Below are 27923 nucleotides of genomic sequence, written 5' to 3'. Positions count from 1 at the left end.
TCTTAAACAAAACACCCAGTGAGGTTTTGGATGAAAAGGTGTAGGAAGCTAAGCAGTCTGACTTCAGTTTCAATTTCCCTGAGGCTTCTCACTGTTGCTTCCGGCTGCTGGGCCACTCCTCCTACGAAACCCCAACCCCCTTCCTAAGTTCCCTTTATTGCAGCAGAAAGATGGCATTTTCAAAGACATCTTGAAGGGATGCTGTTTGAAAATGATTATTTCTGAAACTCATTGTTATGGGCTGAATTGTGTCCTCAAATTCATCTGTTGCAGCTCTAACCTCCTAGTCCCTCACAGTGGGAGTGTTTTTGGAGACAGGCTCTTTAAAAAGGTAGTTAGGGTTAAATGAGGCCACAGGTGTAGACTCTAATCTAATATGACTGATACCTTTACGGGAAGAAATTAGGACACGGACACCCACAGAGGGAGGACCATACGGAAGAGACACAGGGAGATGGCAGCCATCTACAAGCCAAGGAGAGAGGCCTCAGAAGAACCAACCCGGCCAATACCTTGATCTTAGACTTCTGGCCTCCAGAATCAGGAGAAAGTTGGTTTCTGTTGTTTATGCCCCCGGGTCGGCTGTACTTTGTTACGGCAGCCAGAGCAAACCCATACACCCACTTCTACCTATGAGTCACCTGTACCCAATCAGAAGGGGCTGGGTTTCTTTCCCTTTTACTGTCTGTGTTCCTTGCCAGGTGACCTTCCTCTTCTGGTCCTGGGGAGGTCTCACACCTGTCTTATTGATGAGGGAGCAGAAGGCAAGCTGAGGACAAAGCACAAGTTGATAGCCCACAACCCGCCCGCACCCCCACTCCCAAGTGGGATCTGTGTGGCATTCCTCAGTCACTCCTGGTTGCCCTAAAGCTAAGGGAAGGAAAAACAAATGATTGACTTATGGAGATCACAGTCCTGCAAGATATGAGTCTCCTTCAGTTTACAAATGTCTTAGTGATTTACAAGGAAAAAGCATTCTTATCAATAAGCTAAATTTCAGAAGGAAAAGTAGATAAAATTAAATGTCCTTATAACCTGCAGCCCATTGACAAATACTTGAGGCAGGCAGAGTTTAACGTTCCTCCATGAAGCTCCCAACTGTCTTAATGTTAATACCTTACTAGAGGGAAAAAAAACCTTGACGATGGGAAGGACTCCAGTATCTTCTAAGTCCTCTTTAGCATATGAACATTCTTTAGAAAACCTCCCTTTTTTCTTACACACAACTCCCAAGTCACCCCTTACAACCCCGGTGCAGCAGCTCTTTCTGCCCATGGGTCCTGTCCCCATGCCTTAATAAAACCACCTTTTTGCACCAAAGATGTCTCAAGAATTCTTTCTTGACCATCAGCTCCGGACCTCACCTACATTCAAAACTACATCGTTATCCTGCTCCAAGGTCAAGGGCATAGCTTACCCTTTTTTAGAAAAATTCAAATCTTGCCCTCCTTCTCAGGCCTGGGTCCCTTCAGACCCCCCTCACAGACTGTTTCTGACAGGCCAAGGTGACAGCCGACTCTGGCAGATTGGTATTGGGTCTCCCTGAACCTCTGTTATGACCTGACCTTTCCAGGCTCTGGCCCTGGGCCACGTCATACATCTAGATCCAGGCTAATGGGAAAATGCAGGCCTGGACCCCTCCAGCTTCAGACACCAGCACAAGCCTGTGTGCGGCAACAACCTGGTAGGGAGAGGCATGGTGACAGCTCTGTTTAGAGCTCCCTTTACACTCTTTCATGTTCAAGGCTGAGTTTGGAAAATAGAGTTTACTGGTTATCTGACATCAGGATGCCAGGGGTATTGTTGTGTGAAGCCAACAGGGTTGAAAATTGGTTTGGGGAAGATGAACCAAATAATATCTGCTCCATCTCGTGTGGAAACAGAAAGGAAGATAAAGTGCTCTCCCTATGGTACATCTTACAAAGTCCTTCTGGCTTCCCCTTCCCCAACCCTGCCGCCGGAGCTTTGATTAATGCTAAAAAGCAGATCTCCAGGGGGGGCCTGGCTGGCTCAGTCGGAAGTGACTCTTGATCTTGGGGTCATGAGTTCAAGCCCCAAGTTCCCTCGTTGGTTGTAGAGATTACTTAAATAAATAAACTTAAAAACAAAAAAGCAGATCTCCAGTTGATGATATACTATGTAAGCTTGAAAGACAAATATCATATGAATTCACTCATATGTGTAATTTAAGAAACAAAACAGAAGAACATAGGGGAAGGGAAGAAAAAATAAAATAAGACAGAGAGGGAGACAAACCGTAAGAGACTTTTAACTCTAGAAAACAAATGGAGGGTTGCTAGAAGGGAGGTGGGTGGGGGGCTGGGGTAACTGGGTGATGGGCATTAAGGAGGGCATGTGATCCAATGAGCACGGGGTGTCATAGGAGACTGATGAATCACTAAATTCTACCTCTGAAACTAATAATATAGTATGTGTTAATTAAGTTGAATTTAAATTTTAAAAAAGTCATTTATTTATATATATATATTTTTAAGATTTTATTTATTTATTTGACAGAGAGAGACAGAGAGAGAGGGAACACAAGCAGGGGGAGAGGAAGAGGGAGAAGCAGGCTTCCCGCCGAGCAGGGAGCCCGATGCGGGGCTCGATCCCAGGACCCTGGGATCGAGCTTAATGACTGAGCCACCCAGGTGCCCCAAAAGTCATTTATTTATAAAGAATGTTTTTCTTTTATGCTTCTTTTTAAAAAATCTCAAATGCACTGCATTGGACGAATCATGCCGCCTCATTCTTAGCACATGGTCATCATCAGTCCCCTCTCCTGTGTTGTTTCTCATTTATTTCTTCTTTTTTTCCCTTTCCCATCTCCTTCACCTGCCTCTCAGAGGTAGCTTTTATGATATATGTATTATATATCATTTGTTTGTATAAAGTCTTGTAAAAAAAAGTATACTATTGTTTTGTACATATTACGGTAGATCTCATTTTATTTTTTTCCTCACTCAGCGCTGTATTTGCAAGATCCCTCTGTGTTGCTATGTGTATCACTTCTAAGTGCCACAGAGTACTCCACTGTGGGAATCCCCCACATTTTGCCCATCTGCTCCCCCATATAGAAAAACTCCAGACTGCTCCCAACTTGCTGTCATAACAAATAACACTCAAATGAACATCCTCAAGTATGGTTCCTACGAGTCTGGATGAGAATTTTTTAGCAGGTAGCTGGGAACAGAAGTACTGGGATCTTAGGGTGGGCATATGGGTAAGGTGACCAAGTACTAGCAGCCACTCTCCCCAGTGGTTGCTCTTCTCTACATTCCCACCAGGAGGGCCCATTGCTTCTGTTTCCCTCCATCCTCACCACCACTTAGCATGATTTAGGTTGCTAATTTTGCCAATCTAATGGATATAAAATAATATCTCATTGTTATCTTGTGTTTGCATTTCCATGGTAAGCTATGAGTTTGAGCATCCTTGTTCAGGATAAGTATCAGTTTGCATCCTCTAGTGAGCAGACACTGAAATGGGGCAGCAAGAAGTTTTTTCGGGGGAGATCATGTCTGTGAGAGATAGAGGAAGAAGCAGGATTGAACAGGAAAAACCTTCAGATCACAAGGCAGGTCTGAGCCGTGTAGAAGGAAACGGGAGGAAGGAGAACCAGACAGACCATGGAACCGATCTGAGAAGGTCACAGCCATGCCAGGTAGGTAGCTCTAGAGCAAAGAATGTCTGTTAGAGGAGAAATGGCCAGAACCCTGCGTCCCGCCACGCTCATTCACGCTTGGGAAGTGCCCGGCCTCTGTGGCAGCGTCTGGAGGCCATGAAGCTGGAGGCTGTTACCTAACGGGCGACCTGCAGCTGAGGAGCAGCAAGCCCTCGGCTGACGGCAGGTCTGAGCAGGACTCCTCCATGACTGCCACAACAAGTGTGCTGGAGGAACAACCAGGGAGGCCTCAAGAGCTTGAGATCGCAAAGGTGTATTTCTTGCTCAGTCTGCCATGGATCAGGTGGCTCTCCTTGGAGGCTCTCCTCCAAAGGTGATGCTGGGATCCAAGCAGCTTTCCATCTAGGGTCTCTGCTGTCAAGGGTCTTCACTTGCAGATGCAGAGGCACAGTGTGCAGAGCTCACTGCTAACTGACTCAGAGCAGAGGCCACACAGCCTTCCCACTCACATCCCCTGTGGGAGTGCCTGTCAGGATCTCAACATAGCTACCGAGGCAGAAGCCAGGAAATACAGTGTGTAAGTCCAGGAAGAGAAGATGCAGTGGGGGCATGGGGACATACACCATTGTCTCTGCCACACTCCCTGATAATTTGCCTGTTTAGCTCCTTAGTCCATGTATCCACTTGGGTTCTCGTCCTCTTCTTATTTGTTTGCAGGAGTTCCTCAGATATTCTAGACCTTTATTGGTTTTATTTTTTTAATTTTTTAAAGAGATTTTATTCATTTGAGAGAGAGCATGAGCAGGGGAAGTGGCAGGCAGAGAGAATGGGAAAAGCAGGCTCTCTGCTGAGCAAGGAGCCCAATGTGGGGCTCGATCCCAGAACCTGGGATCACGACCTGAGCTGAAGGCAGACGCTTAACCATCTGAGCCACCCAGGCGCACCCGTTTATTGGTTTTAGACATTATAAATATCTTCTTCCAATCTGTTCTTGGCCTGTTAACTTTTTCCATGGTATCCTGCATTAAACACACTTCTCAAATTCATACATTTCTTCCCTTATAGTCTGTGCTTTTGAAGTATAATTTAAGAAGTCCTTTTCTCCACAGTTTACAAAGATATTCTCCTATATTTTTCCTATTTTGTAAATTTGTAGTTTTGTTTTTTACATTTTGAGAATGTAAAAACATGGGATAAAATACCTAGGAATAAATTTAACCAAGGAGGTAGAAGATCGAAACACGGAAAGCTAGAGAGTATTGAAGGCACAAATAAATGGAAAGATATTCTATGGTCATGAATTAGAAAAATTAGTATTGTTAAAATGGCCATACTACCCAAAGCAATCTACAAATTTAATGCAATCTCTATCGAAATTCCAATGGCATTTTTCATAGAAATAGAAAAAACAATCCTAAAATTTGTATGGAACCACAAAAGACCCAGATTAGCCAAAACACTCTTGAGAAAGAAGAACAAAGCTGAAGGTATCATGCGTCCTGATTTCAAACTATATTACAAAGCTACAGTAATCAAAACAGTGTGGTATTTGCATAAATACAGATACATACATCAATGGAACAGAATAGTGAGCCCAGAAATAAATGGACACATACATGAACAATTAATTTTCAACAAAGGAGCCAAGAATACTCAATGAGAAAAAGATAATAAAAAGTGTAGGGTATAAAAAGTATAGGGAAGGGGCGCCTGGGTGGCTCAGTTGGTTAAGCGTCTGCCTTTGGCTCAGGTCATGATCCTGGAGTCCTGGGACAAAGTCCTGCATCAGGCTCCCTGCTCAGTGGGGAATCTGCTTCTCCCTCTGACCCTCCCCCCTCTCATGCTCTTTCTCTCTCTCTCTCTCTCACAAATAAATAAATAAAATCTTTTTTTTTATTTGACAGAAAGACAGAAGCACTAGTAGGCAGAGAGGCAAGCAGAGGGAGAAGCAGGCTCCCTGCTAATGCAGGACTCAATCCCAGGACCCTGGGATCATGACCTGAGCCGAAGGCAGCCGCCTAACTGACTGAGCCACCCAGGCGCCCCAAATAAAATCTTTTTTAAAAAAAATTGAAACTATGTGAGGTGATGGATGTTAACTAAAGTTAGCATGGTGATCATTTCACAATATATGCATATGTCAAATCATTATGTTGTGCACCTGAAACTGCTACAATGTTATATATCAATTATATCTCAACAAAACTGAGGGAAAAAAGTCCTTTCTCTATAGATCAAAGATTTCTTCTACATTTTTTCTAGTTTATAAATTTGCAGTTTTATTTTGTGAATTTTGGTCTTTAATTCATCCCAAGTCTACATGTAGTATTACACAGGAGACTGTTTTCATTTTCTCTATATGGTGAGCCAATTTTTTTCCAAACACCATTTGCAAAACAATTCATCTCTCCTGTTGATTCATGGGAATCAATCACAATCTGAGTTTCCATGGTCCCTCTGAGTGCTCCTTTTGGGGCCATACTGCATGGTTTTTACTATTATGGCTTTGCTTTAAGTCATACTGTAGTTAAGGCAATCCCCCTATGCTTCTTTCTCAAGGTTGTTTTCACTATTCATGTGTTTTTATTTTTTTTTTAAGATTTTATCTATTTATTTGACAGAGAGAGCACAAGCAGGGAGAATGGCAGGCAGAGGGAGAGGGAGAAGCAAACTCCCGACTGAGCAGGGAGCCCAATGCGGGACTTGATCCCAGGACCCTGAGATCATGACCTGAGCCGAAGGCAGACAATTAACTGACTGAGCCACCCAGGCACCTGCTTTTTTGTTTTAAAGAGTTTATTTTTTTTTTTGTTATTTTTAAAATATTTATTTATTTATTTGAGAGAGAGCGTGAGCGAATGAGTAAGCTAGCACAGGGAAGGGGCCGAGAGAGGGAGAGGGAGAATCCTCAAGCAGACTCCCTACTGAGTGTGGGGCCCGACGCAGGGCTCAATCTCACAACCCTGAGATCATGACCTGACCTGAAATCAAGAGTTGGCTTCTCAACTGACTGAGCAACCCAGGTGCCCCAAAGATTTTATTTTTAAGTAATGTCTACACCCAATGTGGGGCTTGAACTCATGACCCCAAGAACAAGAGTTGCACGCTCCACCCACTGACCCAGCCAGGCGCCCCATGTGTTTTTAACCTTTGTAAAAATGTGAAAGAGTTTCTGAGCCATCCTAGAGGATAGGTTTGGATGGAGAGTCAGGAAGGAGAGCTCTGGGGAGAGGAAAGTGAGAAGAGGCAAAGTTGGGAAGTTGGAAGGGACCATCAGCTTAGCTTAGTAGTCAGCTTTGCTGGGCTGGGGGTAGAGGGGACAGCAGTGAACTGACAGCAGTGAACTCTGCAAGACCCACGGATGCATTGAAGAGTCAGCATGTGGCTCAGACCGGAGGCGTTAGGGCATTTCGATGGTAGAGGGGGCATGTGGATGGAGGGGTCTGGGCAGGCTGCCCAGGGAGGGTCAGAGGGAGGTTGGCAGGCCTTTCACATAGTGGTTAAGAGCTCAAGTCTTTGCAGTTTGTTTCTTCAGCTCTGTTCCTTACCAGCTCTGCGACCCTAGCATGATACCTAATTGCTCTGAGGCTCATTGATAAAATTGGGATAATAATGCCTCTAAATACAGTGACTGGTACCGTGTTTGTGCTCTCATTATTGCCTATCAAATGGAAAGGAAGGGGAAGAGCTATGTATTAGGCATAAAGTCAGAATGAGCAAGGCAAGTACTCAGAACACATAGAGACCTGGCGTGAAGTCGTTGGCATTCCTGGACTTGCAAACAGGGAGACCAGCAGCTACCTCTAAGAAAGCTGAGGCCCCAGAACAAGTTTCTTGATTTCCCATTTCCTATCCATAAAAGAAAATGATAGTACATATTTCAAAGTTGCATTTTAAATAAATGAAATATGGAAGAGTCTCAGTTATGGTAATAATACAATACAATAGTAAGGTCTCAGCAAATGGCCGCCATTGCAGTTATTACTTGGCATCCCTGCAGAGGCCCTCCAGCATCTCTGTGCAGTTGCGGGTGCCCGACTGGGAGTCAGAGGCCGGGGTGCAGGGAGGTGGTTCAGGGAGTAGGACCTCAATTGCTGGGGTTTCTGAAGGGGCACTAAGAGGAAGGAAGGAGAGGAGAGGGACTGCCTGCTTGCTCCCCCATCCCCTTCCTTCCCTTGTCACCTTCTGAGCTGCCTCCACAGCCCCTCCCTAGCGGTCGGTCCCTCGGTGGCTTGCACTGCACACACCTGGACTTGATAACGAACTTCTTCTCCAGGTGTTTCTCATTTCCCTCATTTCCTGGCAGGGTTGGTGCTCAGTAGTGTCTCTTGGCTCTCAATAGACCTCAGGTGCCTGGCCCTGGGAAACTGAAGGGATGAAGGAGGGTGGCAGGCCAGTGCCCCTGGGCCTTGTTAACTGAGCTCTGAGAGCACATGCCCGTGGCTGCCTTGTTGCATTTGGTCCCTGGTGCCTGGCATATCACATGTGGACTAAGGCCTTTCTTGTGCCTGCTTTGATGGCATCTTGTCTCCTCCAACTGCAGGAGGCAAAACCTCTGACTTCCCCCAGAGACAAGTCCACATGGGGTGGGGGCTCTGGGTGGCAGATGGGCTCATGCTCTTCCTTCTGGTGCCCGCTTCCCACAAGCACCCCCAGGCCCCGCCTCTGCAGAGGTGCCAATCTTAGGGTCAGAGTTTCCGCAAGCCCACAAATGCCACTTCCTTCCCTCTTCCCAGTGCTCGTGAAAGCCCACAGCTGTGACGCACCCAGCTGACTCCGAAGCCGGGAAGTCAATGCTCCTTCCATCTAGACACCCCCATCGCCCTCACCTCAGGAATAGAATCTGACAATGGGGGTTTGGAGTGGTGAACGCGAGGTGAAGGTGTGGCCTCAGGTGGGAGGGGAGCGGGGCCCCGGCACCACACAGAGTACCATGTACACAGCTAGTTGTCCATAACCCCCCACTCTCTGATAGGGGTAGAGGCTGGGGGCACGTGAGCCCTCCAAGGCTTTCTAAACCAACAGGCATACTAACGGAGGGGAGAAGAACATGATGGCTTATTATTTCCAGACCCAAGTGAGTAAGTAGCTCAGAGCTTTTGCTCTGTGCCCGACTCAGGACTCTACCGTGGGTCCAGCCAGGGGCTTACCATCCCTGGTGGACCCTGGGCTGACACGCAGGAACAGACAGCGGGGTTAAGGTGCTGTAAGACAGGCCAACATGGGAGGCCCGGTGGGGGGAGCAGAAGCAAAGTGCCAGGCGGCAGGGAGCAGTGGTTTACATGGAGGCACAACTCCCCTGTCCCTGGATGTGTGTATACAAGGGCAGGAGCCGTAGACAGGTGCCTGGGAAGGAAAGCATCCAAGTGCTTTCCCACCAACACAGAGTCTAGGCTCTGGGCCTTGAAGGACATGCAGGCTTGGAAGGCAGGAGGGTCTAGAGGGAGGAACACCAAACAGCTCCTGCAGGAGGAGAGGGGAAATGGCTACCTCCAGGACCAGGGCCTGTGGGGCAAAGTTCGTGTTCATACCCACGATCTTGTACAGGTGAGCTGTCAGCGCTGGAAAACGTCAGGCACTTTTTTTCTTTCAGCCCCACCTGGTATGTGTTGGCAGTATGGCCTGGGGGAAACTGTGGGTGGCTGGCTCTGACCCAGCTTCGACTCGGTGCCTGTACTGGGCTAAACAACTAGTCTGGGATTTCCAATATTACCTTAGCAGCCTTTCCCCTGGACCTTTCTATCGAGTCAACAACAAACAGCTGCCACTGAGGCTCCCATTCAGGGAATCATAGCAGAGCAACTTTCAGGGGGTTGACTCCCTAGGCCCAAGGGGCTAGAAAACCCAGAAACGTCCCCTTCCAGAGTCTGGCTCTGGTCAGAAGGGGCTCCAGGGGAAGAGGCAGACAGGAGTTTCCTGGAGGAGGTGGGCTGACTCTGCCAAAGAGCTGGGTCCTCCATTAGTTAACTGCCAGGGCGGGCCAGGTCACGTGCTCCCCACGCTCTCCTTTGCCTTGCGGCTGCCCTTCCTGAAGCTAGCTCACTGGATGGTGGCTGAATCACGCCAAACCAAGGGGAGGGCGTGGGGGCCCCGGAGTGGAGTAGGGGCCTGGCCATGACTGGCTTGAACATTTTACATGGCCATTTGTCAGAGGGAGGGATGTTGAGAAAGAGGGAAGATCAGTGTCCAGAATTCTGCTTAAAGACGCACAGGTTAAGAATGCCATGTGGCAGAGCGAGTGAGTGCTGTATGTGGAATTTTGTGTTCCTTGGGGGTAGGGCTGTGACTCTCATTGCGATGGATCCATGCACACCAGAGCTGGAGCCTGGGTTGGAATCATGAAGGCAAGGAGACACCTGCCTCACATTACATGAAGTTTCTGGTTCTTTATTCCTATGCTGGCTTTCCCCCCATCCAACCCAACCCCGTGACTTCCTTTCTTGCCAACGCTGCCCTGGGCTTCAGGTGTCACTCATTTCCCGGAGAGCAGACTTTGAGCAGCTGCTGCCGGTTCCTGTCACAGGTGCTAGGGCAGGAGCAGCTCCCCTACCTCCTGGGACGGGAGCACATCTGCTTGTGGGCAGTGGCCCGGGTTCCACCTTGAGTGGAGCACCTCCGTGTGGCTCTGGTGGCCGGCGTGCCACTATGACTCAGCAGCCACAGAGGGACAGGCATAGGGCCCACAAAATGCAGAGCACTCAGCATCTCTGATCTCTTTGCTGCCCCACAACCACTTTACGGGGCAGAGAGTGAAGGTGACTTTCTCGTTTCAAGGGTAGAAAACAGGTTCGGGAGACACGTCCAAGATCAGCCAGCCAAGTAGTGGCCACGCTGTGGGCCAGACGCCAGAACAGACTCCTGGGTCCAGTGCTCGTTTCACGCAGCCAAGTGGCCTCCAATCAAGAACTTTCTCCAGGTTGGAGGTGGGGGAGAAAAGGAGGGGATAAGACTCGGGATCATCTTTAGAGGAGCGTAAGGGAAAAGGGAGGGGGCAGGGGAGACCACTCTGTTGGCTTGGGGGGAAAAAAGGATGGGCAATGTTTTCAACAGCAGACCTCTCCAAATCCATGGGACCAAGCAGAACCATAGCGCTGCCCAGAGGGGGCGCTGCAGACACTGTTCGCTGTGTGGTGAAAACAGCAGTGGCCCCTGTCCCCGGCTGAACTCCATGCTTGGCTCTCAAAGCCAAGGTCAGTTCCTAGGCACGTGAAGGCCCAAACACATCTGTTGATGTTTAAGCACTCCTCAGCTGCCAGGGCCAAGGGCACAGTCCCACCTCAGCTGGAGGAGGGCTTGTCAGCATCCTTCTCAGCCACCAGCCCCCTGGACAGAAGCAGGTAGCTGTCCCTAGCTCCTGCTATCATGGCCCAATCCACAGAGAGTGGTTGTGTCTCTGTTCTCCCCCAGGGTCCTTGGAGAATTCTTCTCCAGGGAGAAGGAAGTATGGAGTTTGGGGTAGAAGGCCTAAGGGTGCAGACATGGTTCTGTTGCTTCCACTTGCTTTATGCACAAAGTTCTTCACCAGCTTCAACTTTTTTTTTTTTTAAGCTTTTAAGTAATCCCTACAGCCAATGTGGGGCTTGAACTTACAACCTTGAGATCAAGAATTGCATGCTCCACTGACTGAGCCAGCCAGGCGCCCCTGGTCTCCAACTCTTGACTAGGTAGGAGCAGAATGGACACACTCCCCAGGCTGGGTGGGCAAGGGGGCCAGGCTGCAAGGATGCCCACCGTGGAGAGGCCAGCAGGCCTGCCCCCTCCCCTCTATTCAGTGCCATCCGATCCATTCTGCTGATTAAGGCCTCCTCCAGGGTCAACCCATCGATGCCCGTCTCCTTACCACAGTCCTGACTTGAAATCATTGGGTTCCTAGTTTTTCATCCCTGATCACGTAGCTAGGTTTTCAGGTTTTCAGTCCATGTCCTCTTTTTATTGCCCTTAAGACCCTCCCATACTACCTTCTCCAACAGCAGAGGTGCCGTTTCCTCCATTAGCCCGGCCACCCTCCCCCGCCCCCCGCGCTGTGCTGCAGGGAAACTTCCCATGCTCACCCAGAGATGAAAAAGCAGGAGATGCTGGGGGGCGGGGGGGATCCTTAGTTTGGGCAGAAAGACAATTTTTCTGTTTGCTCTTTTCTTTCAAGATACATAGTAAGATCAAGGGAAAGAGAGGCAGGAATACTCTAAGCTGGGTTTTTTTTCAATCCAAACAAAGTTGTCAGGGGCAGGTAGGACAGTGCAGGAGCCAGGAGTAACCAGCAGCAACACAGCTTACCCTCCCCTGTGGATACCAGCCCTGCCGGAGGCCAGGCTGGGTAGGCAGGGGGTCCTGGCACCTGAAGGAGGGAAGAAATGATCCTCTTCCACACAGAAGAAAAAAAAATGACGGACTTTATTTTGGTTGTCGGCCATAGGAGTGCAAACAGCTGGAGGGTAAATGTGCACTCGGCTACACCAAACCAAAGAAAAGTTACTATTTGTTTCCCTTGTCCCTTCCCATTAAAGACTAAACTTCAGCAACAGGGTGGGCAGGGCTCTTAGCACACACAGGCATGAACTTAGTGTACCTGTCCACGTCAGCCCCCGCAGTCAGCACAGCGGGCATCCCCGCTCCCCACGCTCCTCAGGCACAGCATTGCAGAAGACTTGTCTTTTCTTGATGCTTCTTCCAAATACCTTCCCGTAGGAAAACTTGGCAGGGCCCTGGGGCTGTCTCTGCATCTTCCAGGAACAGGGGCCAAGGTCATGCTGGGGTGATTCACTCAGAAGAGACACTCACTCTGGGGTCACCACCCCGCAGGAGGTAAGGCTCCACCAACTCTGATCCCCTGGGCTGTAGATGAGGCAGCAGGGAAAAGAAGAGGGTGCCCCCCCACCCCAAGCTGAGTGCTGGTTTGTTCCCAAACTGGTATAAGGCACCAAGTGCTGACCCAAGGCAAGCATCTTCCAGCCTCAGGCACGACCCTCCCCACCTGACCCTTCTGCCTCCCCACCCAGATTTTTACAGGTGACTTGAACAACAATGTGATGAAGACTTACAACATTAATTACTAGGGCCAGAAACAGGATTCTGTCCCAATATGAAGGCTGGTACCAAGTAAGTCTGGCCCTGGTTACATTTTAAAAATGGTACTTAATTCTTTAAAAACATTTTTAAAAAGCGTTAAATAAAATGCAGCTGGGGAAAGGGGGCTCTTGGCTGTCAGGTGCTTCTTGTGTTTTTCTCCACAGGAAAGACCTGGCATTCAAGCTCTTGGGGAGACAACCTGACGGCCACAGTGCCAAACCTTGGGTATTCATCCGGGCCTTTCTACCAAGAAACACTCATTTTTTCCCCGTTGCTTGCTGTGCCATTTGCCTCTGGTGTATGTGAGTGAACCCTTGTTTTGGCTCTTGATCAGCATTGGAACACTAACATACCCTAGCCTTCACTTGGATGAATCCCTTATCCTTGATCATGACTCTGGAGGACCAGGGACCCACGACATGTCCCCGAGCCACCGCAGGGAGAGCAGGTTTGGCAGAGCTGCCTTAAGATGAAGGTGGAGGTGGCCGGTGGCTGTGGGCTGTAGAAGGGGGCAGGAGGGAAAAGGCTGGGGCGTCCCCTTGAGTTGAGAGTGCTGGTTTGTTCCCAGTAAGGCACTGAGTGCTGACTCGGGATCAGCATGGTCCAGCCTCAGGCACACACCCAGCAGCGGCCCATCTGAAGGTTCTGCGAACACTGCCTGTCTACAGCAATCTGGATTGAGTAAGTTAAGTTCCTGAGAGGAAACAGAAGATTCAGCCCAGCATTTTAAGTAATTAAAAATAAATGCACAACTCCATTGGCTCACCAGATAGATCGGAGATGAACTTGGGTAGTAAGGAGCCAGCCCCTAGAGATGCTGGGACCGCCTTCAGTCCTCCTCTGGTTTCTTCAAGGGCAACATTAGTTACCATCATGAAAGATGTCTGTCCATCTACAAAGGCCCCGATTTAAGAATCTCAAACCCTTCAATGTTTTGCCCTCCCATGGATCTTGTGGGTTGGTTAACAGGGAAGGAGGCACCAACCAATTACGTGCTAAGCCTCAGCTTCCTCTGAAGTCAGGGAAGAGGCAGGAGCGAGTCTCATGTCTGAATGCTAACTCCCTTTCCTTGCTGCTCTCTCACATATGGCCACAGACCCCAGCAACCTCCTTCTCATTTCCAGGTTGTGTGAGGCAGCCCCACACCTGCACTGGGCACTCCAAAGACCCTTCCCCTGGATCTGGGGGACTGCTCCATCTGCCTACTTTGGAGACTGTTCCATACAATTGTGGTCTTCCATGCACCAGGCTGTTTATTGTTACAAGATCCTCAACTTGGATCCTGCCTTAGCCCGGGATCCTGGACCACCACCACAGCTGGTCCCTCCTGGGTCCAAAGGCTTCAGTTCAGCCTACTTTATAGCTAGATGTCCACTCTGGAGAAAGGTCATGCTGACCATGAAAAGGAAGGTGCTTATGTGTATGCACACACGCGCATGAGTGTGCACGCATCATGGACGCTGACCCCTCTTCCATATTTGTCTTGGTATCAGCTGGCTTCTCAGGCGGAGGCAGCCAGCACACATGGCCTACTCATAGAAGCCAGGACTCTGGCTTCCCTGTTTAAGCCCCACCTGCAGGAAGACCTCAAGGGGACACAAGGAGTGAGGCTGTCACAAAGTGCTATGCGGTGAAGTTCAGCAGCGACAGGTGGTCCGTCCGGGAGTGTCCGTGAAAGGGCTTTGTGACCCTGGGCACCTAGCCTAACAGGCTCCTTGGTTTAGTGTACGAGGTGCAGCTCTGGCCCCTGGGCTGATGTCTTAGTGGGGCATAACCCACCTAACAGGATGACTTCTTACCCTCTTCACTGAGCGTTGCTGGGAGGGCATCTTCCGAGCAGGTAACACAAGAGGAGGGAGAGTCTCCATAAGTGGGCCAGTCTGGCCAGCTCATAAAATAAAATGGCACATTCTCTCCGTTTGCCATTTTTCACTCTGATTCCTAAGAAGGGACCAGGAAGACTCAGGGTTCAGGAGGGATTTCAGAGCCGTAAGACATGGTAGTTTCTTGGAAGGAATGAGGGTATGTGCTTCTGAGGTGGCACTTAATGGGGGCCTGGGCAGTCTTCCTTTCTGGTTACCAGCCTAAAAGCAGCAGTCATTTCTGGCCACCTGGGGCTGCTGTGAACCGCAGCCAAATCCTGCCTGCTTCCGCCTCTAATCAAAGCCAGCCCCTCTGAGGAACAAAAGGTGACTGAGATCGGCACAGGTGGCGACTACCAAATTCCAGTCTTCCCCAGCAGGCATGCACCATGGCCACAGAAAGTTCACTCGAGCTAGTTATATTTTTTCTGCCTGAGATGTCCATGTCGGTGTCAGAGAGGCCCCTTTCTTCTTTCTGGGATAGCGGGCAATAAGGCTGAGAGGTTCTGGGAACCAGCTTCCATGGCAGAGACCTCTAGGCTGGCCAACACTCCCCTCCACCCATCTAGTGCCATTTTTTCTCTCCCTGCAGCCGTTACTGGGCCGGAGGGAGACATGTACCTTTGCGGTTAGCTCTGTGGGTGATGACAAAGTCATCACACCAAGGGAGGGGAAAAGAGCTGGAATGTATCTCCATTTGGAGACAAACCCAAGAGGCTTCCTGTAGCAGAAAGAAGAGTTGGCCAGGATTGTTCCCTTCGATCTCCTGGGGATGATTCCAGTCCAAAGAAGGGTGATATCATCTCTCCAAGACCCTATGCTGAACGTACTTGTGGACCCTGACACATCTGAAAGATTTAGGCCTGGAGGCTGTAGACCCCATGCCACTGGGCTCCCTGCTCAGCTGTGTCAAAGGACAGAGGCCGGGCTGGCACGGACGCAGGGCTGGCAAGGAAGGCTGCCAGGAGCACGGGACCACTCCAACTTGAAGAATCTCACTTCACAGAATGTGCTTCTTCTCTTCAAGACGGTACTGGGGCCTGGTTTTGAAGAACAGCGTCTATCACACTAAGTTGTTTCAGGCATTTTCTCAAATGATAGCAGTTGATGGCTCAGCCTGGGTAAGATGAAGTTGTGTTCTTTAAACAAGCTTGGACACACACCCACACATGCGCCAGGCATCTAAATGACTTGCATGGACACCACGTACCTGAAAAGGGCAGGTGCTGGAACGTGGAAATGCATCCTGGCTCGCTGCCAAGTTTGGTAAAATGACTTAAGAAATACACTCTGTATTTCTGTGAAAAACTTTTATTGCGCATAAAGTGGCCCATTCCCCTTTGCAGCTCAGTTATTACCGCCTTACAACTGTTTTTCTTTGAACTCTACCTCCTGCCCCACTGAAAGCTTTCTTCTCTTTTCAGAGGATAAAGAACAGTCTATCATTGCTGGTCAAAAGCAACTGGAGGATGGTTTCTGGGGGCAAAGGCCCAAAGATATCACCTGAGCAGGGTGAGAACCCTACACGGAGTCCCTCAGACTCAGGAGTGGAGGTGTCTGCTACCTCCCTCTGGTGATGCAGAACTGGTTGCCTACTGTGTGGGCCTTGTGTTTGGGCTCACTCAAGCTCTGGCATTTCATTTCCTGTGTCCCCTGCCTTCAAGGGGACTTAAATCTCGGGAAGAACAGTTGCCTGGAGCTGTATGCATTTCCAGAGTTGGAAAACATTTCATGCAGCCTGTCACCAGGGTACTAAAATAAACTGCAAACTAGTGGTTATAAAACGGGAGCTTTAAAAGTAAAGGGGCACTACTAGAGCCGGAAGTCCTAACAGTGTTGGGAGTAGAGAACCGGGGCACGTGTTGGAGGCTTGTGGATTTTGGAAGCTTCTCTGCAAAGTCTTCAGTCCCCTTTCTAGCAACCGCAGGCCGCAGGGTGTGCTTCAGAAGGACGCAGGGGTGTTAAAGGCTGACCGGGCCCGGCCGGCCACGAGGGCACAGGTCCTGTGTGGCGCCCGCGCTACATGAGGCTACTCACAGCGTGTCGCTGCGGTTGTGTCCCGAGCCTGCCACTTGGCACAGAGCTGCCTTGCTCCGGGGTTCACAGGAGCCACGAGGGATGGAGGCGGCTCTCCTGGGGCTGGGCTGGCTACAGCAGCATTCGAGGGGCGAAGAGGGTCAGGGACAAGGCCACACAGGCGATGAGGGGCCTGTCTCAAGTCCAATTTTACTGGAAGGGTGAGGTTTAAAGAGGGAATCCAGAACACCCTCCTCTCGCCTTTTTAAGAAAGCGCATAAACACAGACACTCCGCCTCATCCGAGAACAGGAAGTGAAGGAGTCGGAGCTGCAATGGTTGCTAGCAGCACACCTTCTGCGCTTCCACAGGAGACAGACGGCAGCTTCTGGACAAAGTGAAGAGCAAGACAGGTTCCCTGTTCCTTTGTACTAGGAATGAAGCTTCAAGCTGAGGCATTGGCGGGGCTCCCCACGGAAGTCCCAAGGTCGTCACGGACACCTGATCTAGGCTACTCTGAGGAGCTGCCAGGCCTCTACTCGCCCTACCCTGGCCCCTCTTCACCAGTCTGCTGGAGGGCCCTTCCGGATCGGCCTGGCTTGGACAGGAATCCTCCCTGGGCTGACCATGTGTCAGTTCTGTGGATGCCCCATCACATTTTCCCCGACTGTGGCTCTATGAGCTGTACAATGCCAGTCTCTGGTTGAACTGTGAGAAATGAGCAGTTTGGCTCAAGGAGCCAGTTACATGGTACTCATTATCCCGTGCCTTTCCATGAAAATCGGGGTGCAGAGGAGGTTCAGGGTAGAGTTAACTGTGAGAGACCAACCTAAATTCCAATACTTGCATCTCTATCGGGTTGGATCTGAGGCTGGGCTGAGGGAATTCTCATCAGCCAGAGGGATTACAAGGTCCCAGCCTACAATGCCAGGATGGAAAAGGGCTTACCTTTAATAATAAATGTGCTGTGGGGAGGTGAAACCCTGGCACCAAAATGGGAGAAAATAAATGGGTTCTGCAGAGCCAGGGTTCAACGGGGAGAGGCAAGTGGCATCTGGGCCCTTTGGCCTGGCCTCAAACAGTGCTGAAATGTACCCCTGACAAATGAATGGTGCAGACACAAAGTTTGGTACCACAGTGAGGGCGGGCCGGGTGAAGGAGGAGGGGCCGGCCACCAAGTACAGGAGGGCACAGGAGAGCTAGGACCAAGAACCCACGCGGGGTTCTCAGCTGCTCCCTGAGGCCAAGTGGGTCAGCAACACTCTGAAGAAGGCTAATAAATAGATGGCTGGAACAGCGTTCAGTCAGTTTGGGATGGGACCGTGTTGGAGGACACGGCAGACACCCCTGTCACTCCTACACCAGGTGCCAAGTGATCAGTGTCTCTAGTAAAGATATAAAAATGAAGTTACTTCTTTTCAAGTATTAAAAAAATAAGTTAATTGACAAAAAGGGTCTGAAGCGGCTGAGCGTCTTGCTAGGCTGACAGCTTCATCTCAATGTGCAAACACAGGAAAAAGGTCAGGGAAAAAGATAATCTCCCACCCCGACGTGAAGCGCTGAACAGTAACAACGCCTGTCTGTCAACTGGGGGCTAGAAATGTAGGGCCTCATCCTGTCCCCCAAAGTCAGTATTTTCCAGTGTCAAAATTGTTGTGAATTCAAAGCAGAATGCAGCAACCCTCAGGCCTTGGGTCACAGCCAGAGGGAGGCCTGGGTCATTTGGCCACGAGGGGTCCAGTGTGCGGTGCAGGGGGCCAGGGAGTAGACCCCTCCTGGGTCCTCCTTACTTGCATCGTGAATTCGGGAGCCAGCCCATCTCCAGCTTCCCTGCGATACTGGGGCAGGCGCTGACCTGCTGGCCACTGCCCCTCTCCCGGGACTTGAGTCACATCTTGCCCCCCCGGGGTGTCTTCTTCGTTTCTTTGGTGGTGCTTCAGGAAGCATGAAGAAGATCGCTGCCCCTTCCACTCCGTGAAGGTGCACTCTGGTGGTTGTGGTTTTGACGGAGAGGGGGCAGTTTCCTTCTCTTGTCTCCTCTTGTAGAAGGAGGAGCTCCAGCCACCGTGTGTCCTCGGGGAGCGAGCGGGTTTTCTTTTTTCCCATATCACATGTCAAATGCTCCGTATTCCTCTCTCTCTGGAGCAGGAAGTCTGGGTGGGCCTCTTCCAAGGAGGATGAGCCACCTCAGATAATCATCTTCACCTGGGGTTCCCCAGAGCACAAACACTTGACCCACTTTTCAAGAGGCACATAGGCATTTGCGTGTCAACTCCCAGGAGATGCCGGGCCTTCTGAGATCTTTCATCCGGGTGGTTTCGGAGAACCCAGCCTGGGTCAGGTGGATGCCACAGACCAGCCAGCCGGAGCACAGGTAGAGCTCAGGACCAGTTCAGGCTGAAGCCCTTGGATAGCATGACAGCCTCCAGGTCCTTGTCTTCTTCTTTTTCCCGGAGTCGCTGCTCCTCAAGCAGGGCCACGAGGGCGTCTCTCTGCTCCACCACCTCCAGCATCTCGTTCAAGATCTTCTTCTCCTCTGACAACTCCTCCTCAGTTTTCAGGTGATCTGGGCAGTGGCCGAAGACATTAGGTCTATAGGGCCAGGAGGCAGCAGGCCCACACCCAGCTTTCCCGGGTGCCCTCCAGCCCTGTTCCCCCTTACCTTCCACTGCCATCCGCTCCCGAAGTTCCTGCTGTAGTCGACTCTGCCGGTCTTCCAGTTCCAGCTCCCGGGCACTGGGATTGGGGGCGGGGGGGGGAGAGAGGGAGACAAGCACGGTGACTCAGGGGGCCATATTTCCTCATTCCCCTAAATTAGGAAGCAGCTGTGCTCCTGCTGTGACAGGTGCTGAGCTGACAGCCCCCCTTAGCTGGGTCCCCAACCAAAGGCCACTCACAAAATCATCAGCTCCGACTCGTAGCGCACCATGGCATTTTTCTCTTGCACCAACTTGAACCACTCCTGCATCAGCTTGGGGTCATCTTTCTTGCCCATGCCTGCCAAGAGAGAGGGTGCGTCAGGCACAGCAAGTGTCTGCTGTCTACCCCGGCCGGCAGGAGTCTCACACAAGGGCAAATGTGCAAAGAGAGCCGAGCAGGATGCTGCCGGAACACTCCCAAGCCAGGTCCAAAGTTTGCCTAACAGCCATGGAAGGGGGCACCATGCCCCAGAGCCTGAGTCTGCGCTCTCCACCTGTCCTTCCCAGGCCCAACCCACCCCCTCGGTAACCTGGTCACAGCCTGTTTGGACCCCTCCTGCTCAATGGATTGCTCTTGGTAGGTTTGAAGTGCTTTGCCCTCCTTTTTCCCTTTTTTTCCACTCATTTCATATCTATTTGGTACTTGCTAGGTACTAGGTCTGCTTTAAGAAAACCAGTCTCGTGAACCAGGCAAATGCAAATTTATAAACTGCACTTACCCCCTTTGACGTTACCCTCACTGGCCCAGCTCTTTCCTGGGCTGCTGCCCCTGTCTGGGCCACTGTACTGATGCATCCCCATCTCTTCAGCTCCTGGTCAGGGAGATGGCTTTTCTCAAACTGTGGCCTTATCAGGCTTCCTGACAAACACTCTCCCAACGAATCCTGCCTGGTACATGCAGTACCTCCCAGGATGGCTGTCAGGCTCCTCACCAAGGGCAGAGAGAACACCAGCAGACCCTAGACACTATTAAATAAGGCAGTGCCCTCTGCTCTGACCTAACCCCAGCAGCAGATTCTGGGGCTGATAACTAAATATCCATCCGGGGAAGCTGGACCCTGCTGGGCTTAACTGTGGCAGGAGAACAGAAGGAAGAACTTTCCGAGAAATCAGACCACCCAAGGAGAGAACACACTCTTTTCCCTTGGAGCACAAAGAAGCTCATGGCAATAGTGTGGTCCTGCCTAAAGCAAAAGACAGACTCTGTCAGTGGTCTTCAATATTTTTGGATTCCAAACCATTCTGAGAAACTCAGGAAATCTAGGGACACTCTTCCTAGAAAAATACATGTCTACACATCCACCAATTTTATATAGAACTTCAGGGTGTTCCTGGGACCCCTGAAGTTCACCCGTGGGCCCCAGGTTAAGAGGCATTAGATTGGGAGATCTTTCAAAGTGCCTTCCATTTTATGACTCACTTGGCTGGATGTCCTATCCTGGTAAAGACCAGACCCAGAAACGTATGGAATATACCCTCAGGTGGGACAACACGCTCCTCTGTCAAGCTCCTTACTCACTGTTTCCTACATTCTTCCCACCTGACTTCCTTGCACACTGTTCAAAGACAACTCTCTGCTGCGTTGTTTGCTTGACACGCAGGAGGCCCAAGCCAGTTAGTCTTTCAACGGGGCCACACTCTGGAGAGGCAGAAATGAATAGCACTCACACAAGCGGGGGTTAGTGTATGCATGGTGCCTGGGTGCACGTGCGGCTATGCTCCCAAGGTGGAGGCCTATCCCTGAGTCCTATTCTGCAAGACAGAAACTCCCTCCTGACCAGCCGAGCCTGGCTCTGTGGAGGGCTGGAGTGTTTGGGGACGAAAGCTCTCCTTACCCGACCCAATAGACTTGGTCCTTTGGCTTTTAGAGCAGCCCACAGCTCAGTTCCATGCATTCCTTTCTGAGCATCTCTGCACAGTGTGCCCACGTGGCATGGAAGATGGAGCCCTGAGGCATGCAAGCTGTCCAGTGCAGCAAGCTGGGAATGCACTGGGAAGTCTCTCCCTCCTTCCCGCCTCTCCATGAGCAAGGACAAAAATTCCACTGGGATACATCTGAACACTGCTCATGAGCTATGGTAGAGACTGTTCATAGCCGATGAGCAAAGGTATATTGCGGGGTGGGTGAAAGTCAAATGTGAGCGCCATGAAGAGCAGAGGTAAGAGGTTAGCAAGGGTTAGTCATGACCACACTCCCCTTTCCCCTTCCCACATGCCTTTTCAACAACAATCTTACCACAACAGACTTCAAATCAGACAAACTTAAAAAAAAAATACACACACTCAGCAAGACACAGGGTAGAGAAGTTTGCATTTAGTGGGTTTTTTGTTTTTTTTTTGGAAAAGAACTTGGGGGCATTTGTGTAGACCAGTCTTTGTAAGGACAGTATTCCTCGACTCCACCAATATAAATCTCTGCCACACAGGTAGGCGGTTCCTCACCTGTGTGCCCCCTCTATCTGCTCGATCTGAGTCTGGAAAGTCCCACCATGAATGGTGGCGGCACAATGTCATGGGATGCTCAGCTGTAGCCTGAAAGGCCTGTACCTGGAGGCTCTCTGGTTTCCCTCTGTACCCCAGTCCTCCCCGAGATAGTCAAAGGGATACTGTACCTTGTAAGAAACTGCCACATACTCATGGAATTTTGTAACAAGGCTATCGAGTGTCAGAGAAAAAGAGAGAAATAGCTGGGTTTTGGGTCCCTGTTTGACTAGTGTTGCTACAACCCCTGAGAGGCAGTGGGGATGAGGTTGGGGGGTTACGTTACCTTCCTGGACACAGCAAGGGCAGAAGGAGAGAGGTCTACGCCGTGGAGTCCCGCCACTGGGCTCAACTTCAAAAAGGACCAAACAAGGAGAAGGAGGAGGAGGAGACGAAGAAAGACAAAAGGAGGAGGAGGAGGAGTTTGGAATCGGAGAGGGACAGGGAGAAGGTGAAATAAAAAACAAGCAGAGGACAAAAAGCATAAGAAGTGAGAAAGGAACAACAGGAGGAAAAGAAAAAAAATACAAGAAATGGAAAAGCAGAAACAAGGGAAACAAAGTCTACAAATGAATTAAGTCCTTTTTTCAGCATGGAAACTGAACAAGAGCAGACCCAGGCATTGGGCGTGCGGCTTAAAAAAGGAATGCACATGTTCCCTGGCGATGGCGGGCAGCTCTGGGGTGAGTGGGCTGTTCCTTCTTCCTCTGTTCCCTACTGCGAAGGTGGTGACATCTGGATATCATCATATGGTGGCCTTTGGGTTTTGGATGTTGGGTCTCCTCCTCAAAAATGCCCAAAGCCCCTGGGATTGGTCTGCCTACCTCTGTGGAGCAGTCCATGATTAAATATGTGCCCAATACTGCTCCTAGGTTTGCAGGTGATAACCTCAGGTCACCAACCAAACCCATGTGAAATATTCTAATATGTCACCACAGATGCATGCGCTCCACATACAACTAGCCCTGGATAAGCCTAAGGGGTGCAGAGGGGTCTGCAACCACTAGATTACCACATGCCCACAGAAAGCAGCTCTGAGTCTACGGAGGCAGTGCCTCCTCTGGGGATGGGCTTCCAGGGTACTCTACAGTGCTTTGAATTCTGAGCCAGGACAAATTGAGTGAAACATATCCACACAGAGGCGACTTCCCCCAGTCCATATCATATCCCCTCCATGTACCAGGGAGAGCCAACCACCCCCTTTTCTTCTGCCCGTCCATCTCTGGTGAGTGCTCCAATGGCACAGCTGGGGGAAGGCTGTCCCACTTTGGACTGGAAGACCAAAAGGGGTGAGCTGACAGGGACATATTGAAAACTCACAGTAACAATGCTGGTAAGAGTCATGGACGGGGCAACCGAGAGAAGACAGGGCGCAGAGAGACATGTCTAGGACTCAGGGAGACCTGACGGTTATTCAGGGAGAGGGAGAGGAGCCTAGCAAGGGACCATCACAGAACTACTGGGGCACACACAGGAGACACAGGCTCAGAGAAATGGCCTCAGGACTGTAGGGAGCAGGGGCAGTTTTAGGATTGGAACAGGGTTTAAGAAATAGCTCTGTTTTAGTAACAGGATGGCCCAATAGACAAGCTACTGGTCGAGGGGCCCTTCTGCTTTGCAAACGCAGGTACCACATTTTCCCTTTCTTTTAACCCTTCGGTGTTCATCATAGTGCTTTGTGCACAGTGAATCTGGTATCGGGTAAAACTTTAAAACTAAAGCCAGAGACTTCTTTGTGGGTGTGCATGTGTGTATGTGTGTAATGTTGATTACATCCAGGGTTCTAAACAGATGTGACTGTGACTAGGTGATGTGCTGGGGGAAGGGAGAAGGGCTCCTTTCTCTGCTTAGAGCTGATCCACATTCAACCTTCCTTGTTTCAAAGTGTAGACTCTATGTTGGTGATCAGCACACCTGGATAAATAACACGATATCAACGAACAATCTCTGCTGCTTCCTGGTACTGATGTTACAGAAACAGACTGGTGCAGAGTGGAACGGTGTCCATAGTCATTAGCAAGGGATAGTGACATGATACACAACCAATACAGCTGAGCCCGTGTACTTGCACGTATGTTTAAAAATGTGTTTCTACTTTCTGGATATCACAAAATTTGACGTTTAGCTCCTTTTATGTAGACCACATCCTTATACACCCTTTCCAATATAGAAGACAATATGAGATAACAGGATATTCAGAACAGAAATTAGAAAATGAAATCAGTAAAGGGGATATCAGGGAAAGCAGGTGTTAGAAAAAGTGTAAAAAAAAAAAAAAGAGAGAAGGCATTGTCGTAGTAACAGACAGAAGGCAGAATGGGAATGGGCCACGCCTCTGAGAGGAGCTGGGCTGAGCAGACAGAATGCATGGTTATGACTCTCTTCTCCAGACTTTCCTTCGTGCTCCAAAATCTAAGTAGCAGTGTATGCTACTTTTATAATCAGAAAAAACAGCCAATATTGTTTTAAAAATAAGAAACCAAGGGGAAAAAAATCAGTTAAATGAGGGGAGTTCCACCCGGACTTGAATCTGAAATGAGCACGCAAGGGAAGCACAGAGGTGCTGATTTCAAGTGTAATTTCTTTGCCTTTTTTGGAGATGTGAGAAATAGATGATTTGCTCCACTAGTTCTAAGAGCAAAGATGTCGTCAAGTTTATGGCACATACAAGTCTTTACAACTTTTATTATGATTACTTTAAAATGCCAGGGTGATAGGTTTCTGTGTCTTTGCAAGGGGCACCACAGTGATCACTTATCCAACTCTCCCTGTGTCCCCTGGACTTCAGTCAGCACGTCTAAGCAAACCCAGAGTTTGGTCCTGGTTGGAGGCTTCTCACCAGCAGGTCAACACTCTCATCCCAGACTGCTCTCTCTGCCTTCAAGAAGCTGCAAGCTCACCTGCCCCACCTTCTACCCTGGCAGCAAACTGAGCATCTTCCTCTGCCGAAGCACTTCCTTTTGCAAAGTAACTGCCGTCGGTTGTTCTCTAGCCCACTCATCTTGACATGGGGCAGCTGAGATGGGCCACTGAACTTTGAAAAGCAGTACATCAGATTCAGTGTGCTGCATGTAATAAGCATGAGTTGTGCTTTCATTTCAAAACATTCTCACAGATGTTATTTCATCTGAGCCTTACCCTGCTCCCCAGTGGCTACCTGGTCAGGCATACCAGCTCTGTTTTCAAATGAGGGCTCTGAGGCTCCAAGCAGTTTACATGTGGCACAGCCTGAGTAAAGCCCACATCTTCCTCTCCCATTCTGAACTAAGAGTTTGTCCACCCTCTTGAAAGGGCCCACAAAGGCTTGAGGCAAATCTAACAAATGGTAGCTCCTGGAAGCAGCTGGGAGAAGAGGAGTCACAGGCAGACCCTACTCAGAAGGCCAGGCCTGGGTAGGTGGCAGCATGAGCCCTCCCTTCCATTATCCTGCAGAGGCCCAGAGAGGATAAGTGACCTTGCTGGGCACAGGGTAAAGCTAGGACCTGAATCCTAGGTTGGGGGTGTTCCCCACACTATCACTTGGCCCTGACCTGCCTGGACACCTCACTCTAAGCCCTGCCTCTCATGTGGCCCAGGGCTGGTCTGGGAGCAAGTTGGTGGCCAGTCTCAAGGATTCCAGGACAAAAATAAAGGGGATGTTCAGGTCTGGTCTGAAGCTGAGAAAAAGCTGTGGGCATCTGCCTCATCCCAGGTACTTATCTTTTCCCACTACACAGGCTCACAGTTCCTGCTGTTGGACAAATGAGCCCTCACCCCATGCTTAAAGCTCAGAGTCTCTACCACCAGTGCCTAGTAGACCAGTGGGAGGGTTTAGACAGATGGCCTAGGGAGAAATCTACATTCCAGAAGTACCAGCCTGGAATGCTGCATTTCCCCATGGAATCATGGTTATGTTCTAGAATGTCACAGCCTAGTACTGTGCACTAGAGACATGAGGAAAGTGGGCTTTTTATAAGCCGAGCCACCACTTGTAACTGCATTGTCATAGGAAAGGGCAGAATTCCAAACAATCAGCTCATAAACATCATGGAAATATCATCCTTTTATAGGCTCAAAATTGCCCCCCCCCATCCCAACACCTTCCCTTTTGATACACTGTAGCTTGTTTCATGTATAAAAATCCATTAAGTAGCCCTGGGTTAGATTACTTCCTTTCCAACTACATTTTTTTTGGAAAATCCCACATAAAGGAAGAGATTCTTTTTCACTTCCTTTTGACCTCTGAACAAGCTCCAAGGTGTCAGGGATAGGATGCAGGAATGCTTATTTCTCAGTCATATTTTGTGGTTCTATTTTCCTGCTATGGTAGCTCTAGGCCTGCCTCTGTGGGCCAGTCTGTGTAGCCTTCATCTTGCCTGGGTGGGGACTCTCATTTCTCATACTTGTTTTTGGCAGTAATGTCACTCTATTTGCTGATAGCGGACCTAGCATTGCAGCAGTAACTTTTTATACAATTCAAACTTACAGATACTACCAGAATGTTGTTTATCTTTTCGTAAGGAACATCAGGGGCATTACCTTTCACGTCCAAGCTCAATCTACCAGATTAAATTCGCAGAAAGCCACAAGCCCAGGACTGGGAGAATTTCTTGGTGATTCAGATATAAGGAACACGGCTTTCATTGATTTTCTTTTCTGTGTAGTTCAGGTTATGTAGTCTGAAGCAAGGGAAGACTGACCAGATGTTTTGCTGCCTGTTCTGACTCCTCAGTATCAATACCATGCTCCTAACTTGAGGCAGGCAAACTTTGCAGTGCAAGGCTGAGGTGCCCAATCCCAAACACAGGGGCAATCAAGTTGGCTGGTTTGCAATGCTGCTGAGTGATAAGCAGGCATCATGATAGGGTGGAAGGTTTCTGGTCTAGCAGGCCCAGTCTACATACTTTAGGGCTAAGGTGTGCCTTGTGTTATTAAAAACTCAGTGCAGAATGAATCTCTAGACTGGGGAATAAATGAAGCCCCCCCAACAAGGAAAAGGAAAAAGGCATGTAAGAATGGAGATTCAATACATACACGTGCGCGGGCATGTGCACGCACACACACGTACGTTAGAATGCTGGATTTGAAATCTCAAGAATTTCAAGTTCCTAAGCAAAAACAGAGCAAGGCTAATAATGTTCAGAAAAAACAGACAAATAAAAAATGTACCAACATCAACTTAAAGCAAGCAAATAGAACAGGAAGGGAGGGAAGTGAGCAGGCCTGGGCTAGGCCTCCCTGTGCCTCTACCCCAATTTACCAGCAACAATGAAAGACCATTTTTCAGGCCTTTCTGTTACATTTCTAAACCAGTCATGTTCTTTCAATTTCCCTTTGAGACGTACAGACCAGGTGGAGAAGTCTTCAAAAACGAGAAATTAGGTATATATGTTTAATTGAAAGTTCTTTTGAAGAGAGACCATTTTTATCTAAAGATTTCCAGTCATCTATCTGTCCTAGTGCAACAAAACGTAGTGGGTGGACCATTTAGGGAGAGCTTGAAGAAAAGGGAAGGGGAGTGAGGTCATCTGGGGACAGTTCCTCTCTGGTCCAGGGTTCATTATGTGTCCTTCTAATGGTGTCTTTTGAAGTCACAAGATTCAACAAGAAATCACAAGACTCAAGCAAGTATGTGAAGAAGAGATCTTTTTTTCCTGTACTCTGTGGCTCAAAAAAGAGACTTTTCCTTTTTGAAAAGAAAGATTGTGCATGTGAGGGTGGGGAAGGGCAGAGGGGCAAGGGGGAGAAGCTTAAGCAGGCTCTACGCCCATTGTGGGGTTTGACCTCACGACCCTGAGATCATGACCTGAGCTGAAATCAAGAGTTGGACACTTAACCAACTGAGCCACCCAGGGGCCCCAAAAAGAGACTTTTAATCTGTATTAAAACCTGGAACCTTAAAATAGTTAGCTGAGAGCCACTGAAAGACCCTACTAAAGTAATACAGTTTACTGGGCAGAATGTGGGGCAGGGATCAGAAGTCTGGACTCCTCTGGGCAGGGTATGGAATTTTCAACACCTGGACACTGCCTGGAGCTTTGTCTCACGCACTTGAGAACTAAGATCGGTCTGGGGCCCAGCAATGGGGTTGCCCTGTGGCCTTCTGGGGATGCAAGAGTAGAGAAGCAATCAGGCTCTACAATTCAGGCACCAGATTTCAAAAGGGCACCCCCCCCCAATAATGAATATTACCAAG

The 27923-nt window shown here is 49.5% G+C and overlaps 1 protein-coding gene across 4 annotated transcripts in view; it reads right to left on the bottom strand.

Moving 5' to 3' along the window:
* Positions 1 to 11999: 11999 nt before the first annotated feature.
* MICAL3 (microtubule associated monooxygenase, calponin and LIM domain containing 3) overlaps positions 12000 to 27923 on the bottom strand; it is a 200348-nt gene continuing 184424 nt past the window's right edge. For all 4 annotated transcript variants that reach the window (XM_028121095.2, XM_028121097.2, XM_088025843.1 and 1 more), the window contains 3 exons: positions 19466 to 19565; positions 19231 to 19304; positions 12000 to 19134 (listed from right to left, as the gene is read on the bottom strand). In XM_028121095.2, the coding sequence (XP_027976896.1) occupies positions 18950 to 19134; positions 19231 to 19304; positions 19466 to 19565 (359 nt within the window). In that variant the 3' untranslated portion in view covers positions 12000 to 18949. The remainder of the gene's footprint in view (positions 19135 to 19230; positions 19305 to 19465; positions 19566 to 27923) is intronic.

Source organism: Eumetopias jubatus, unplaced genomic scaffold, assembly GCF_037043125.1.
Source record: "Eumetopias jubatus isolate StellerSeaLion01/CBP00866 unplaced genomic scaffold, mEumJub1_p1.0 scaffold_8, whole genome shotgun sequence".
Lineage (NCBI taxonomy): Eukaryota > Metazoa > Chordata > Mammalia > Carnivora > Otariidae > Eumetopias > Eumetopias jubatus.
Note: the sequence above shows the minus strand (reverse complement) of the source record. Positions and strands in the feature narration are given on the sequence as shown.